General features: G+C 35.4%; 1 protein-coding gene across 1 annotated transcript; it reads left to right on the plus strand.

Moving 5' to 3' along the window:
- Positions 1-667: 667 nt before the first annotated feature.
- Positions 668-1,977, plus strand: LOC147404784 (uncharacterized). The gene has a single exon (XM_086440860.1). The coding sequence runs from the start codon at positions 730-732 to the stop codon at positions 1,537-1,539; it is 810 nt and encodes a 269-aa protein (XP_086296986.1). The 5' UTR covers positions 668-729; the 3' UTR covers positions 1,540-1,977.
- Positions 1,978-16,172: the final 14,195 nt, after the last annotated feature.

Here is a 16,172-nt window from a genome sequence, read left to right on the forward strand (position 1 = left end):
ATATGGAGCTAACTAACTATCCAACTCCCTTCAGTACAGGATCCAAACGAAGCTCAAAGGGAAACTTCTTCATTGTGGACCTATTTCTCATGGAGAAAAAGTGAAAAACACTAGCCTCTCGTAAAATAAGCGGCTGAGATGAAAGCACTCTCCTACAAAACGAGGTCCCTGATAAATTTAACTAATCCCTAGGAAATAATATTCAAACGATCGACATTGCATGGTCGTTGGTCCCCAATAAGTAAATTCTCTTACGCAGCCTGGCGGTTGTATCTCAAATGTATAGAATTCAAAGCAAAAGATTTCATGGTCGTTGGTCCCCATGTGCCAACAAGTAAAACGTATTCGATTACGCAGGCATTTTGGTTGGCAGAATACCAAAACCCATATTTTGCTTTGCTTTGCTTTATCATCACGATTAATTTCAGACCTTTTTTCTTCCCATTAAGCTTCCAACTTGGACTCCCAACACTCCCCTAATTTTGGGTTCAATGAGTTTCTTCTTTCTAACTCTTTGATTTTATGGTTCCTTGAATATAACCAAAGAGGGGCGGCACTTTCACGAACGTTCTCACACGTGTTTGAATGAGAGGCGTGAGTTTCGTAGTCAAAGATACCCATGCATATAACCTTGTTACTACTATCTTCCACTATATATACAAACCCAACCAACTCATTTTCTATATAACAAACACATTTAGTAACTCTACATACATTATCATCAGTGCCATGGCTACAATACTCAAGACTCCTTTCTTTCTTAGTTTTCTTATCTTTATGAGCTTTATCGACTTAATGAGGATAGAGGCCCGTCCATTCGATGTTTTAAAGCGAGGTGGGTTTGATAGTTTCGCTAACGGTTTATCTCTCGGGGCAATCAAGAATTCGGGTCCTAGTCCAGGTGGTGGCGGTCACAGGTTCACAAATGTTGAAAACCTCGGTGGGATTAAGGATTCTGGACCTAGCCCTGGCAATGGTCATCACAAGTTTACCAATGCTGGAACTCTCGGAGGAATTAAGGACTCGGGACCTAGCCCGGATGGTGGTCATCACAAGTTTACCAATGATGAAAGCCTAGGTGGGATTAAGAATGCTGGACCTTACCCGGGGGGTGGTGGTCACAAGTTTACTAATGTTAAAGTCCTTGGTGGGATTAAGGACTCCGGACCTAGCCCGGGCAATGGTCATCCCAAGTTTACCAATGTTGGAACTCTCGGAGGAATTAAGGACTCAGGACCTAGCCCGGGTGGTGGTCATCCCAAGTTTACAAATGCTGGAACTCTCGGAGGAATTAAGCACTCGGGACCTAGCCCGGGTGGTGGTCATCCCAAGTTTACCAATGTTGGAACTCTCGGAGGAATTAAGGACTCAGGACCTAGCCCGGGTGGAGGTCATCCCAAGTTTACTAATGCTGGAACTCTCGGAGGAATTAAGCACTCGGGACCTAGCCCGGGTGGTGGTCATCCCAAGTTTACTAATGCAGGAACTCTCGGCAGAATTAAGAACTCGGGACCTAGCCCTGGCGGTGGTGGTCACTAGTTTACCAATGTTGAAATTCTCGGTGGACTTAAGGACTCTAGGCCTAGCCCGGGTGGTGGTTACAAGTTTACCAAAGTTAAACTTCTTGGAGGAATTAATGACTCGAGTCCTAGCCCGGGTAGTGGGCACTAGTATGCTAATGTTAAAACTCTTGGCGGGGTTAAAGACTCCGACCCTAGTCCTGGTACTGACAACAAGTATGTTGATGGGGTGCACTAGGGATTAGTCTTTCTTTGACAACTTAGAGGCTAATTTAATTATTTTTTATTATTTTATTAGATCTTTACAAGATGTAAGCTTGTTGTGTGTACGTTTATGGGTGGGCACAGGTTTCTAGACCTTGTCCGAGTGTCTCAATACAAATTACTCTTTGTAAGCGATGTGGTTAGTGAATTTGATTAATACCAATGCCCTCTTGCGGTTTTCTATTTTCCTCTTTTGGACAGAGCTTCAATTTGACAATATTTTGTAATAAATTTTATTATTATTCAAATATCAAAGTTCACAATGGAATAGGAGACATATCTTCTTTAATATCATAATAAGAGAAGATGGAGCAGAGGATTGTTGACATCAAAATTTTCTTTCAAAAGTTATTTGCAGTTTTATTTTCCCCTGATGGGTTAGAAAACATCCTAAAATAGGGAATAAAGATCTGATTAATTGATGATATTGAATAATAATTAAATAACTTTGATGTTTATAGATGTACATGTAGTGTTAGAGTGCATGGTTTTGAAACATGTGAAATACAATATTTATATTTGGATTGTAATATGTTTCTTTTGAATCATAATGCTTATATCTCAATGGTTGGGTTTTTAAAGGTAAAGCCAATTAAAGAAGAAAACAAAAATAAGAAAATAAATGCTCACTATTCTTTTTTATCATGATTATATGTTTCTTTTGAATCATGGTTTTTTTTCTTCTAATATTTTTTCCATATGCAGTCAAACACCATAAGATGATTTTCCATTATAACCATTTTTCCATGGATTCAAAATACATAGAAAATGAATTTTCATACAACCAAACCGGCCTTTTCTTTTTACCCAATATTTCACTGTCTTTACTTTTCACCAAAAATCCTATCTTGTCTCGAGAATTTGTATATTGTAATAAATAAAATACGAAGATTGAAGATGATTGGTTTTGAAAAAATGAAAGAGTTACAAATGATAAGGTTTGAGAAAAAAATCAAGTTTTTTTTGGCACAAGTCAAAGATGGTTTTTTTTATTCAAATCTGAATGAGATATTATTGGATATCTGTTATGTTAGTCGGATTCGATTTTGAATATTCATCAATTTTCAAATTCATATATCGATTTTTTTTTCATATTTTAAATTAGTTATAGGCATAATTGATTCGATTGATATGCATTGACAAACTTATCTCCCTCTGTTTTCAACCTGATGACATGCCTCCCCTTGATTGTGGTCTAGTAGATATTTTAACTGTCGGTCAACTAATAAGATGACACGTAACATTAATGTGTCGGTTAAATCCCAGCCGAACACATGTCCTTCTAAAACCTTCTAATGTGTCGATTAAATCCCAGTCGACCAGTTAGTGCTACGCGTCATCTTATTAGTTGACCGACAGTTTGTACTTATATTCAAAGGATTTCAATTCAAAGGATTAACTTTCTATCAAATCTACTATATTTCTATTTATAGAAATACATACAAATTTCTTGAAAATATCCAAGTTATTAGTAGCTAAAGGAGTTATACTCTGGTAGTCCCAGACCCAGTAACATAAAGGCGTCCTCTGTTCCTTACATTCCTTACAAAAATGATACATCAGTAAGACCTCCTTATACCATAACAATACTAGATACGATCTTGAAATACTACGAATTTCTAAGCTTTCAATTTATAAGTTCTGCATATTTTACTTTTCTTTTAACTGTTTTATTTTATTTTTTTATAAATCAAATTAGTTTTTTAAATCTTTAGATCTAGGTCTGAGACTTCCTAGTCAGGTAGTAAAATTAAACTCACAGTCAGTGTTTTGTAAGTCATGTAGTAAATCCTTGACCAGCCACTAGATCAAAAATATTTAAAATTCTAATTTGATTTAAATGGAAATGATTTTAAAACCCTTTAAAAGAAAATTACAAACAGGTAATATTTATTCTCAAACAGAGCCAATAAGAACAATATCCATTAAACAAAATGAAGAAATCTCATATGAAAATATAAAACAATATATTAAAAAATTAGACAATTCCAAAAGTACCTACAAAAGAAATATATAAGGATAAATAAAAGTTAAAAAATGATTATATCATAAACACATTAGAATAATCAATGTTTATATCAACAAAATTAGAAAATACATTATTACTTCCTCATAATCTATTAGAAAAACTCCAAAATAAAAAATAAAATTATATCCAATTTGGCCTAATTCAGGTAGCAATAGTTTTTTAACCAGAACATGCTTAAATACATTTGCTCTAGCTCATGTCAGAGATAGAAGACACCTCAAATTTTCAGATCAGTTAATAGGAAAGATCCAGGCACCATTACATGATGGTCCTATGTTCTTCAATTATTTCCCAAATTTTTCTGTCTCTTTGACAGTAAAATCGTCTCGACTCAATTTCCACTAAATAGCAGATAGGGTTCGATTAGTAAATTAGAAATTTTTAGAGAATAGGGAGTCGCCACCAAGTTTAGGACGAAGAACTATAGATAACTCCAAAATGAATTGGGTTGGTCCATGAGCAAAAGAATAGGTGGAAAGTGTTAGGCATCAAACCTGCCCGATCAATATGATCGATCTCTACTACGATCCAAACTATACTATGGTTTACAAGTGAAAAAATTAAGATTAAACTAGGGTCCCATCTTCATCAATTTATATCAAAGGTGCTAAATAAATCTCATTCTTAAAAGTTTTTCAAATATTACATGATTTTAGAAAAATCACAAAATCAATGAAAAATTCGAGTTTACATAAATATCCAAATTCATGTAAACTATGATTTTTCCAAACATATCTTTATCACGTGACTTCTTTGAATTTTACATAGTGGAATCCTATGATCGATAAGGCTTACGTGACATCAAAAATTAGTGGGTCAATTCAGTCACATTTTGAGAAGTATGAAATCAATTTTTAATGTCATGTGCATAAAAATCAATGAGTCGACTCATCAATTTTAATAAAAGAAATTTGATTTTTTAAATCACCACATGCACAAAAATCAGTGAGTTAACCCACACGTTTTTAATCAACGAAATTTGATTTTTTAATCATCATGTGCACCAAAATCAGTGAGTCGACTCAACAATTTTAATCAAAGAAATTTGATTTTTTTAAATCACCACAGGCACCCCTTTTCATCTTGAAAGTATGAAATCGATTTTTAATGCCATGTACATTAAAATAAATGAGTCAACTCACATGCCCATTTCATAGAAAACTTCGATTTTAAACTTTCAATGCACACAAAAATTAATGAGTTAACCCACGCTTTTTAATCAACAAGATTTGATTTTTTAAATCACCACGTGCGCCATTTTCATCTTGAAAAGTATGAAATCGATTTTTAATGCCACATACACTAAAATCAATGAGTCGACTCAACAATTTTAATCAAAGAAATTTGATTTTTTAAATCGTCATGTGCACCAAAATCAGTGAGTTATTTAACCCACACATTTTTAATCAATGAAATTTGATGTTTTAATCACCATGTGCACCAAAATCAGTGAGTTAACTCAACAATTTTAATCAAAGAAATTTGATTTTTTAAATCATCACGTACACCTCTTTTTATCTTAAAAAGTATGAAATCGATTTTTAATGCCACGTATACCAAACAATCGATGAATCAAATCAGATGCATAAAAAAATACGAAACCAAGAATCAATAAAAATAAATATAAATATAAAAAAATAAAAATAAAAATAGGAAAAGATTACCTTCACTGAATAATTTCGGATGCTTGGATTCCTTCAAAAAAGAAACCTCGAAATAGCGTGTGACGCCAAAGGGTGTAGGAAGAGGAGGCGATAATGACCGTTGTGGGGTGTCTAATAAATTAGAGAGAGAGCGTTCTCGTTGAGTAGAGGACCCCAACGAAAGAGAGAAGTTGATGTTATTTTATTTTATTTTATTTTATTTTAGGAAGGGTGCTTGAGGAAAGGGGGTTATTGTTATTTCTTTTTATGGAGAGAAAATGTTGTCTGCGCAAGTGAAGTTACAAGTTTAGTAGAGACACGAAGGGGCAGCAAATGGTTGGAATTTGGGGCTGTAAAAACATGATGAATGGGTGATGTTTGGAGCTGTGAAAAACATCATGAATGGGTGGTGTTTGGGCTGTAAAAAACGTGATGAATGGGTGATGTTTGGGGTTATAAAAAATGTGATGAATGGGTGATGTTTGAGGCTGTAAAAACGTGATAAATGGGTGATGTTTGGAGCTGTAAAAAATATGATAAATGGGTGATGTTTGGGGCTACAAAAAATGTGATGAATGGGTGATGTTTGGGGCTGAAAAAAAATGTGATGAATGAGAAGGACTGTTGGTTTTAATAGTGAAATGTGTTCAAGGTGGGGGTTGTTGCTGCTGTGTATTCTAAGGAGATCAAAACGTGATAGAGCTCCTTTTTTTTTCCCTCCTCTGAAACGTGGGATAGCAGTGAGTTTTTATAGAGAGAGTAGAAATATGGGGAGAAGAGAGGGAGATCTAGAGAAAGGGTTCAGGACATGGAAAGGATGGAGAACGTGGTTGCTGTGGAGGTAAGTTGTTTTTTTTTTTCTTTTTTCTTTTTTCTTTTTTGATTCCTTCTCCTCTTTCAAAACGTGATGAGAGGCTAGAAAATAAAGAGAAATGTGAAAGATGGTGGACGAAGTGGACGAAGTGGAGAGGGGTGAGGGAGACATGAGAGTGATAGAGTAGTTGGAGAAAAGTAGAGAAGAAGAGAGCTGAAAAAAAAAACGTGAACTTGCCTTTTTTTTATAAAAAAATTTAGAGAATGGAAGTGATGATCCCACGCTACTCGCCTTAATGGCCTCTCATAGATGATTGGATTTTATGTTTTAAGTCAATCGATTTGTCGGAATTTGATTTTGATTCGATCGAATTTGGATCTCAATTTGACCAAATCAATTTTAATTTCACTCTGATTGGTCAATTTGATTTAAATTTTGAATTTATTGAATGATTGATTTTTAAATTTTAATTTAATTTTTTATTTTAATTGGTTGGGTAATTTTTAATTGGAAATTAAATTTGATTTGGATTAAATTCGATTGTTTAGTTCGATTTTTAATTTGATTGGTTAATTTCTAATATGAGTTTTAATTTGAATTTTAATTGTTTTTAATTTAAATTTAATTAATTTTACTTGTTTAATTTTAATTTGATTTTGATTTGTTTGGTTTTCAATTTGAATTTTGGATGGATTGATTTGAATTTGAAATTTAAATTGATTTTAAATTTTAATTGGCCGGTTAATTTTGAATTTTAATTAGACTTTCAATTTTTATTATATTTTCAATTTGATATTGATTTGATTTGGATTTTATTATTTTTTTTTATCATGATTTCCTAAGAATCAAGTTTCTAAGTCAAAGTTTGACATTGATGCGTATTTCGGTCATTTTTTTGTGAATTCTCATAAACTTCTCTATTTTCATCAATTTGAGTCTCGTTAGACGCGAAATCATATTCTAAATGTGATGGAGGTATTTTCGAGATTTTTCGGAGGTCCAAAATTTATGAGGGGTATTTTCGTCATTTTGATGATTTTGACAGATTTTTACAAATTTTAGCATGAGATTTATTTCAGTCCCTACGTGATTACTTCTAAGTCTCAAAGTCGTACTTTCCTAGTGTAGCAAGGTCTCTAAGGTATTGAACTGTGTAACGAACCTAAGCGTACGTGCTTGCTAAATTAGGTATAAGGTATAGCGATCCTAAGCGTGCGTAAATTTCTATGTCGAGTCGATGATAAAAAAATTAGAAACATAAGGAATCAAGAACAATACTCACAAGCCTTTGAGTTCTTTACACTTATCAATAAGAATCCACAACAACCGAGTGACGAATTGTCGAATTAAGCAGATACAAAAATGGGGTATCTACAGATGTCCCTCTTTAGTAGAGGGTAGAAACAAAATAATAGCTAATCTATATTGGTAGATAGTGTGACATCCGAATGCCAAAGTCAGTGACAGCTCATTTTGCAACCTAATTCGATAATTTGTCGAGGTGTCCATATCCTTGAGGGTAACCTCTTCTTGGACTAAAAATGTCAAATCCTTGAATTTTAAAAATTTCTCCTTGATTAATGCAAATACAATGAAAATGCATGTGTGTACAATAGTGTAGTGATGGTTTTGAAAAGATACATCTCCATTCTGCACATTCACGCTTGGAGAACAATAAATTTAACAAAAAAAAACTGTGTAAGATCGACATAAGATCTGAGCAACATCTGAAAAATTGGATAAAACTAAGTAAAATTTGAGTATAAACTGGACATAATCTGAGAAAAACTAAGCATAGTCTGAGAAAATCTCAGTAGGGGTCTGAACAAAATCTGAGAAAGACCTCAAAAGATCTGAGCACAATTCGAGAACGATCTCGACCAGTCTGAGCAAAATTTGAGAAAAACTCGATGAATCTGAGCAAATTTGAGACGGGTCCAAGTAAAATCCGAGACAAATCTCGGTGGATCTAAGCAAAATCTAAGGCAGGTCTGAGTAAAATTTGAGACGAATCTCAGTGGGTCTGAGCAAAATCCAAGACGAATACCAATGGGTCTGAGCAAAATCTAAGACGGGTCTGAGTAAAATCCGAAACAGAATCTCAGCAGGTCTGAGCAAAATCTAAAAAAAATCGGAATAAAAATCCCACTCCAAAGGAACCAATTTTTTGTTTTAAACAAAGAGTTAGATTTTATGAAGGCCAGGTCAACATTTTAACTTTCTTTGAACCACAAGGGTTTTCAAAATTGTTATCTAGAGGGTAACCTTTAATTCTGGATTTTCCTTATCCTTTGGGACTGAAATTGATCAAGTTTAAGAATAAAAATGCCCCTAGTTCGATAGGACCTTACACTAGGGATAATTGATCACATTTTGAAAAGACATGCCCCTAATGTAAGGAGAAATAAATATGCTTCCAAACAAAAGGAGAAATGCCCCTCAATATGAAAATTAGAAGTTTTTGATTACGACAAGTGCAATAAGGATTCACTTTTAATTTTGACTTTATTGAAGATCATGAGTCAGGTTCAACCGTTAGGACCAAATATTCACTTTTGAGATTCATTTTGGAGATCATGTTCTTTTCCTTTTTGGCTCGCTTAGGAAAGTAAATTTTTTAGATCAATCGTAGATAAAATACATGTGGCTTCTGAGTCTTTGCCTGGTTTAAGTTAATTATTGAAGTTTAGTCATTCGAACTTCTGATATTCTGACTCGACTTATCTTTTTAGATTCTCGACTCGACGGAGATTTTCTTTTGATTACTCTATCTTTTGCCAAGATTGGCCTTTCAGATTTTTAATCTAGCGAGCGTGCTATAGTTTTTGCCTAAATCACCTTCTCAGATTTTCGATATAGCGAACTTACAAATTTCTTTTTCTTTGCTATAATTGTTGCCAAGGCCGTCCTTTTGGATTTTCAACCTTGCGAGCTTGCCTTGATTTTTGCTTAAGTTACCCTTTCGGGTTTTTAACTTAGCAGGCCTCTTTTTTTTTTACTTTTGAAGTAACTACCCTATTTTGCTTGTTATTTTTCTCGACTTTTTCGTCTGACTCAGGAAGACTTCCATAGGTAGGCCTAGGAGTAGGTTAAGAAATAAAGGAGACTTGAGGCTCAAAACCCAAATGCACCTTGTGTGACACTAATTTTTATATTTTTCTTTAGATTTTTCTCCCTATTTTGACAATAATATTTTATTTGTCTTTGTATTTTTTTTCTTTGCAAGGGAATATATTTTTTATTTTTTAAACTAATCAAGCTTGAAGTAATTTCTCAGGTTGCCTACGTACCCCAGAATTTTGGGATCAGATCAAAACGTAGTTCAAAAATTCCCTCCCCTAGGTTAGGTAATCAGGTTGAGAAATAAAAAGGCATTATTTTTTTTAAAAAGACTACAAGAGACTGAGAAAGGAGATATTTAACTGGGTAACAAGAAAATTGGTTCAGTTGAAGATGGCCTCCTTAAATGTAGTACCACTTAATCTGGTCAAGATTTGTCGGTTTAAGTAATTCGAAGCCATCGTGATCTTGGAGTTTGACAGTTTTCCTAGGCAACACCTCTTTAATAATAAAGGGACCTCCCTAATTGGTTTGAATTTACCTCTAGGATTGAATATGGGTGCTCGATTTTCTTTAAGTATGAGGTCTTCAACTTGTAAGTCGTGAACTTTAACCCTTTTATCAAATGCTCGAGCGACTCTTCTCTGATAAGCTTACATGTGGTATAGGGCTCTAAGGCGTTTTTCATCGATTAAATTCAACTCTTCGTACCAGTGACGAGCCCAATCTGCTTCTAATAATTAACTTTCCATTAAAATCCTGAGAGACGGGATTTCCATTCCAACCGGTAAAACAGTTTTCATTCTATACACTAGTGAATAAGGGGTGGCTCCGATGGAAGATCGTATCAAGGTGCGATATGCCCAGAGCGTAAATGGTAATTTTTCAAACCAATCTCTATGCAATTAACACATCTTCCTAATGATCATCTTGAGATTCTTATTGGTTGCTTCAACTGCTCCGTTAATCTGGGAACGATAGGGTAATGATTTGTGGTGTCTGATCTTAAACTTTGAACACAAAGTAATAACTTCAGCTTTGAAGCGTGACCCGTTATCAGATATCAGATCAGAAGGTATCCCATATCGACTGATAATATATGCTTGGACGAACTTGGTAACTCTAGAGGTAGTGAGAATGGTATATGAAGTGGCCTCCACCCATTTTGTAAAATAATTAATGGCCACTAAAATGTACTCATGTCCATTCAATGTTTTAGGTGTGATTTTGCTAATTATATCGATTCCCCAAATAGAAAATGGTCATGGTAAAGTCAAACCAACTAACTGAGATGGAGGTACATGTATGAAGTTAGCATGTATTTGACATTTATGGAAGGTTTTGACCAGGTGATGACAATCTATTTCCATTGTCGACCAATAATACCCACGTCTCATGATTCGTTTAGCTAACATCTTTACTCATATGCGGTCCACAGTTTTCTGAGTGCAACTCTTCCATTATCCGTTCAGTTTGATTTTCATCGACACATGACAAATGAATTCTGTCATAAGATCTCTTATATAAGTTTCTTGCATACAGGATGAATTTTTTAGCGTTTGTCGTTCTTTCTTTGACGTTTCAACTGGGAAATCTTGTTTTTCTAATACTTTATTGATGTTAGTATACCATGACTTTCCGTTTGGGAGTCAAGCAGCAATATCGACCTGATGGCAATATGCAAGTTTATCTTTGATGTCGAAGGTGATAGGCCTTAGTTCTATGCCTGAAGGCAAATGGATCATTGAAGAAAGAGTAGCCAGAGCGTCAGCGAATCTATTTTCTTCCCTTGACAGATGTTGGAACAAAATGACTTTGAATTTCCTTACTAAATTTAACAGATTTTCGTGATAGCGTTTTAATTTCAGGTCTTTAGTTTTTCATTCTTCCAACGACTGATGTGTGACCAAGGCTGAATCTCTACATACTTCAATTTCTACGATACCTAGATTCAAAGCAGCCTCGAGCCCGGCAATGCATGCTTCGTATTCAGCTGTATTATTAGTACTGGAAAAAAGCTAACTTAATAGCGATTGGAATGTGGCATCCTTCGGGAGAAAATAAGACTACCCATATTCCATACCCATTCTGATTTGTTTCTTTATCGAAGTATAACTACCATACTTGGTCTCGTGATTTTTCTTCAAGGTTCAGGATATTTTCATTTGTGAATTGATCGATAGGTCTTGTTTCTTCTACTACTGCTCTTCCCTTGATAGACTTTTGTGCAACATACTTAATGTCGAATTCTAATAACAACAACAACCATCGTGCAGTCCTTCCTATCAATGTCAACTTCTCGAAAAGATATTTTAGGGGATCCATCCGAGATAACAGAATGACTGAATGGGAGAGCATGTAGTGCAGAAGCCTTTGAGTAGCCCATACTAGTGCTAAGCAGGTCTTTTCAATAGCTGAATACTTTCATTTGTACTCTAACATCTTCTTGTTGATATAGTAGATAACCCTCTTTTTGTGACTATCTTTGTCGTACTGTGCCAACATACATCCCATAGCCTCTTTTGTGACTAACAGATAAAGGAAAAAATGTTCATCCGAGGTACATAGAACCAAAATGGGCGGATTTGAAAGATACTCATTAACTTGGTCAAAGGCATTTTGGCATTGCTCATTCCATATTGTCGGCTCGTTCTTCTTGAGAAGCTTGAATATAGGCTCACATACATTAGTAAGCTGAGAGATGAATCTACTAACATACTGAATTCAACCTAAGAAGCCTCGAATTTGCTTTTTAGACTTAAGAGGTGTTATTTCTTGTATAACTTTGATTTTTCCAGGGTCCACTTCAATCCCTCTTTGACTGACCAAGAATCCTAACAATTTTCAGAAGTCACTCCTAATACGCACTTTCGTGGGTTAAGATGCAATTGATAGTTTTGAATCCTTATGATAAACTTCTATAGTGCAGCGACGTGTCCTGATCGTTCTTTGGATTTTACTATCATGTCATCTACATAAACATCGATTTCCTTGTGTATCATGTCATGCAATAAGGTCGTAGCTACTCTCTGATAGGTAGCCCCAACGTTCTTTAAATCGAAAGGCATGACTTTGTAGCAAAAGGTTCCCCATTGCGTGATGAATAATATCTTTTGCATGTCACAAGGGTCCATCTTTATTTGGTTGTATCCCAAAGCATGGCATGCCTTGCTGTGTTGTCGATCAATATGTCTATGTGAGGCAATGGAAAGCTATCTTTTGGACTTGTCTTATTTAAATCACTGAAATCCACGCACATTCACACTTTTCCATCTTTTTTGGGAACTGGGACTACATTAGCAATCCATTCTGTGTACTCTACCACTTCCAAGAATCCAGAATTGATCTACTTAGTGACCTCTTCCTAAATCTTCAAAATTTATTCTGGTTTTATACGTCGAAGTTTCTACTTTATTGGTCGAGCATTGGGATACAATGGAATCTAATATTGAACGATATATGTACTTACTCCTGGCATGTCTTCATACGACTACGAGAATACATCTTTAAACTTTCTTAGCAAATCCATTATCCCTTCGCGTTCCTCGAGAGATAAGGCAAATCCACTATCCCCTTGCGTTCCTCGAGAGATAAGGTGACACCAATTTGAAATTCTTAAAGATTTTCTTTAGTCCCGAGATTAACTAGTTATGTTTCTTCTATTACAGGTTGAGCTCGATGTTCATCTTCTTGTTCAAGTAATTTAATTAATTTGATAAGAGTTTCTTCATCAGAATATTCATTCTTCGAAGTCAGATTATCACTTAAATCATTATTGTACTCAAGGTAATTTAATTTTTTTTCTATTTCATTAAAGATGGATAGGGCGACAGGACTTACTACGGACTTGACAAACTTAGTAAGACTAATATGACTAGACTCAACATACAATAAAGGACTCATTACATGATTATTAGAAAGAAACCCGACTACGGGTTTTGAACACCACTTTTGACTAACACGTTTCCTTTTTCGAGAAACATTTTAGCAATATTGAGTGAATCCACGGTTGTCTGCCAATCATCTATTCCTTTGAGTTCTTCAGATGCCTTGTCTTCTTCCTTCTCAGGCCAACTCATCCCAAAGAAAATCTCAAATCCTGGTTGGCAAGTACCCGTGAGGTAGTAGATGAAGGGTTCTAGAAAATCACAATAAAAGAAATCTTCCCCTACTTTCACCAAGTACCTATTAAGGATTTTGCAATAGGGTTTCATCTTGATCAGATCGACGACATGCCCTTGTCTCATCGAGTTTGCCTTATCTTTCCTTATCTTCAAATATCGGGCCCAATCTTTTTTGGGAGGTGCATACCCCAATCTGAATATTCCAACTACTTCATGAATAGTCGGTGCATCTTTGATCCCCTGTTGTTTTCGAACCAAGCCCATACCTGGAAAGAATCTAATGCTTTTAAACATACTGGCCACACAATAGCTGAATGTATTATCGATAGGAACAAGCTTTTTTGCAGAATTATCCCATTGAACAACATGAATATTTTCAAATTCAAATTCGCTGAGTTGTATTTCCTGTTGTTCGGGTTGAATTTCAAGCAGTGACTTATCCTTAATTTTTATATCGTTCACAATCCTCATAATTTTGACATCCCCATGAAGTGTAATTACTAAATCACCTTTGATGAATTTAATCTTTTGATGCAAATTAGAAAGTACGGCCTTGATTTGATGCAACTACGATCTTCCCAGTAATAAGTTGAATGACGATTGAACTTGAAATTCCAGAGGGAAATCTGTTATACCCGTGTATATTCGTAAGTGCAAAGTCCCCAATACATCCCTTTTGGTATTTTCGTAAGTTCTGACACCTTAGATAGTTGGTTTGAAATTATATGTCTTTAATCTAATATAAGTTGTGATTTTCAGGGAACAGAAATTTAATGCGCTTCCGTTGTCTACTAAGACTAAAGGGATTCTCATTCCGTTGCAATCAATTGTGATATGCAGCGACTTTGTATGGCTCCGTCCTTCTTTTGAAAGGTCTGAGTTCGAGAAAGATAAGCTATTCTCGACATAGGTTGCCCCTACTATATTAGCCAATGGATCAAGGAAAGTGTTGAGGGAAACGAAACTTGGGCTGCGTTTAATGTTTTGAGAACAGCTTTCTTATGGGCTGTGGAAGCCATGGGTAAACCCCAAATTGAAATGTTGGCGCCTACCTTTTTCAACTGTTTGATCACAACATCATACTCTTTAAAGATTTCCTTGATGGGGTTCACTTTTTCCTTTCTTGCCAAGGCTGCTGGATTGCCAGCACTAAGTTCCGGCGACTTAAAAACTCTTCATCGCCATGTCATGTGTTTGTCTTCATTGCAAGAGAGTGAAAATGGCTCGTCTTCTTAGGCCAATAAGTAAGCGTCTTCATCTGTTACAAAGAATGGATTTTTTGAGATCATTTGTACCAAGAGGTAGCTGGTATATGACGAGCTATAGTAGTGAGGTGGGGATAGACAGTATGATTCATCTAAGACTAGATAAAATGGCTCATGGCTTGTGGCATAGACTTCATCAATGAAAGTTATTCCGACAATGGGATAACTAGATAGTTTGGCATAGATTGGGTGGATAAGAGAGACTAGGTCGAATGATAGTTGGGTGTTGGAGACCATATTCAGTGTTGGCGGCGATTGATATACAACTAGCGGATTGGTGGTGACATTTGATGATGTTAGGGTAGGTATAATGATTTTTTATCATCGATGAGATTTTGAATGGCATGGTGAAGAAAAATGCATTGGTCAGTATGATGACTAGGGTTTTGATGGAATTCATAAAAAATGTTAGGGTTATGTGAAGTTGGTAAGGGTATTGTCAAAGGTCGAGGTTGGAGAGGGGTAATAAGTCATTTTTTCAATAGTTTTTGGAAGGCTACGGTGAGTATTATCCATAAATTTGTGAACTGTTGGGGGAAGCTCTACCTGAATTTGCTTGAGCATTGGCTCAAACTAGGGGTTGAAATGGAATTGCGGATGTACTAGTTATATATGCATGGTTGACATTGGGTTTAAAATTATTGAAAGGTTTTTTGGCTTTGTTGTTAGAAGAGTTGGAAAGGATCTCAGAGGCAAAAGTATCCTCAAGTTGGCTTTCGGCTTGTAACAGGGATTCGAATGTGGGAAGATACTAGGCGACTAAATGCTGAGCATACCCCTGTGAGAGGTTTTTCACTATGATTGCCAACTTGTTCCTTTTTTAATGGTTTATCCCACATTTGTACAGCCTTGGCCCTCCAACGGCTAATGAAATTAATAAATGTTTCTCTATTGTTCAGCTTAGTGTAGACACCCCATTTTTGCATCCGCCTGATTAATCAACTCGTCAACCCGATCGCAATGATTCCCAATGATGGATGTGTATTCCATTGCTTTATTTTGTTACCAGATATATTTCAGAAATCCGGATTAGGTATCTCGAATTGACAAAACCTTAGAAACCACGCTACGCTAGGAAAATACGACCCCAAAAACATAGAAATCATCATCTTGCAGACCAAAAAGAAGCTTCACGATAAAAATCACTAAAAATTGACCAAATTATCAAAATACCCCTAACCTCAAAACAACCCTAGAGCCTACGTTACGCTTAGGAAAACTCTCTCGAACACATAAAATAACAAATCGGAATCAAATAAATCATTTCACCAATTTTAACAGAATTTGACAAAATTACGAAAATACCCCTCATAAAGTTCATGATCATTTCACACAAAAAATTTCATAAATGACACAAACTAATATTTCCATTGAATTTCTTACGAAAAATCGATTCTAAAACATCCTAGAACATTAAAAATTGACTTAAAACGTGAAAAGTCCTCTCAGGGGG

The sequence above is a fragment of the Akebia trifoliata genome, chromosome 4 (assembly GCF_017979445.1).
Source record: "Akebia trifoliata isolate Shusen 1 chromosome 4, ASM1797944v1, whole genome shotgun sequence".
NCBI classification, from domain to species: Eukaryota; Viridiplantae; Streptophyta; class Magnoliopsida; order Ranunculales; family Lardizabalaceae; genus Akebia; species Akebia trifoliata.

What these genes read in the sequence shown, in the direction of transcription:
- LOC147404784 (XM_086440860.1), top strand. Translation starts at nt 730, where the DNA reads ATGGCTACAATACTCAAGACTCCTTTCTTTCTTAGTTTTCTTATCTTT.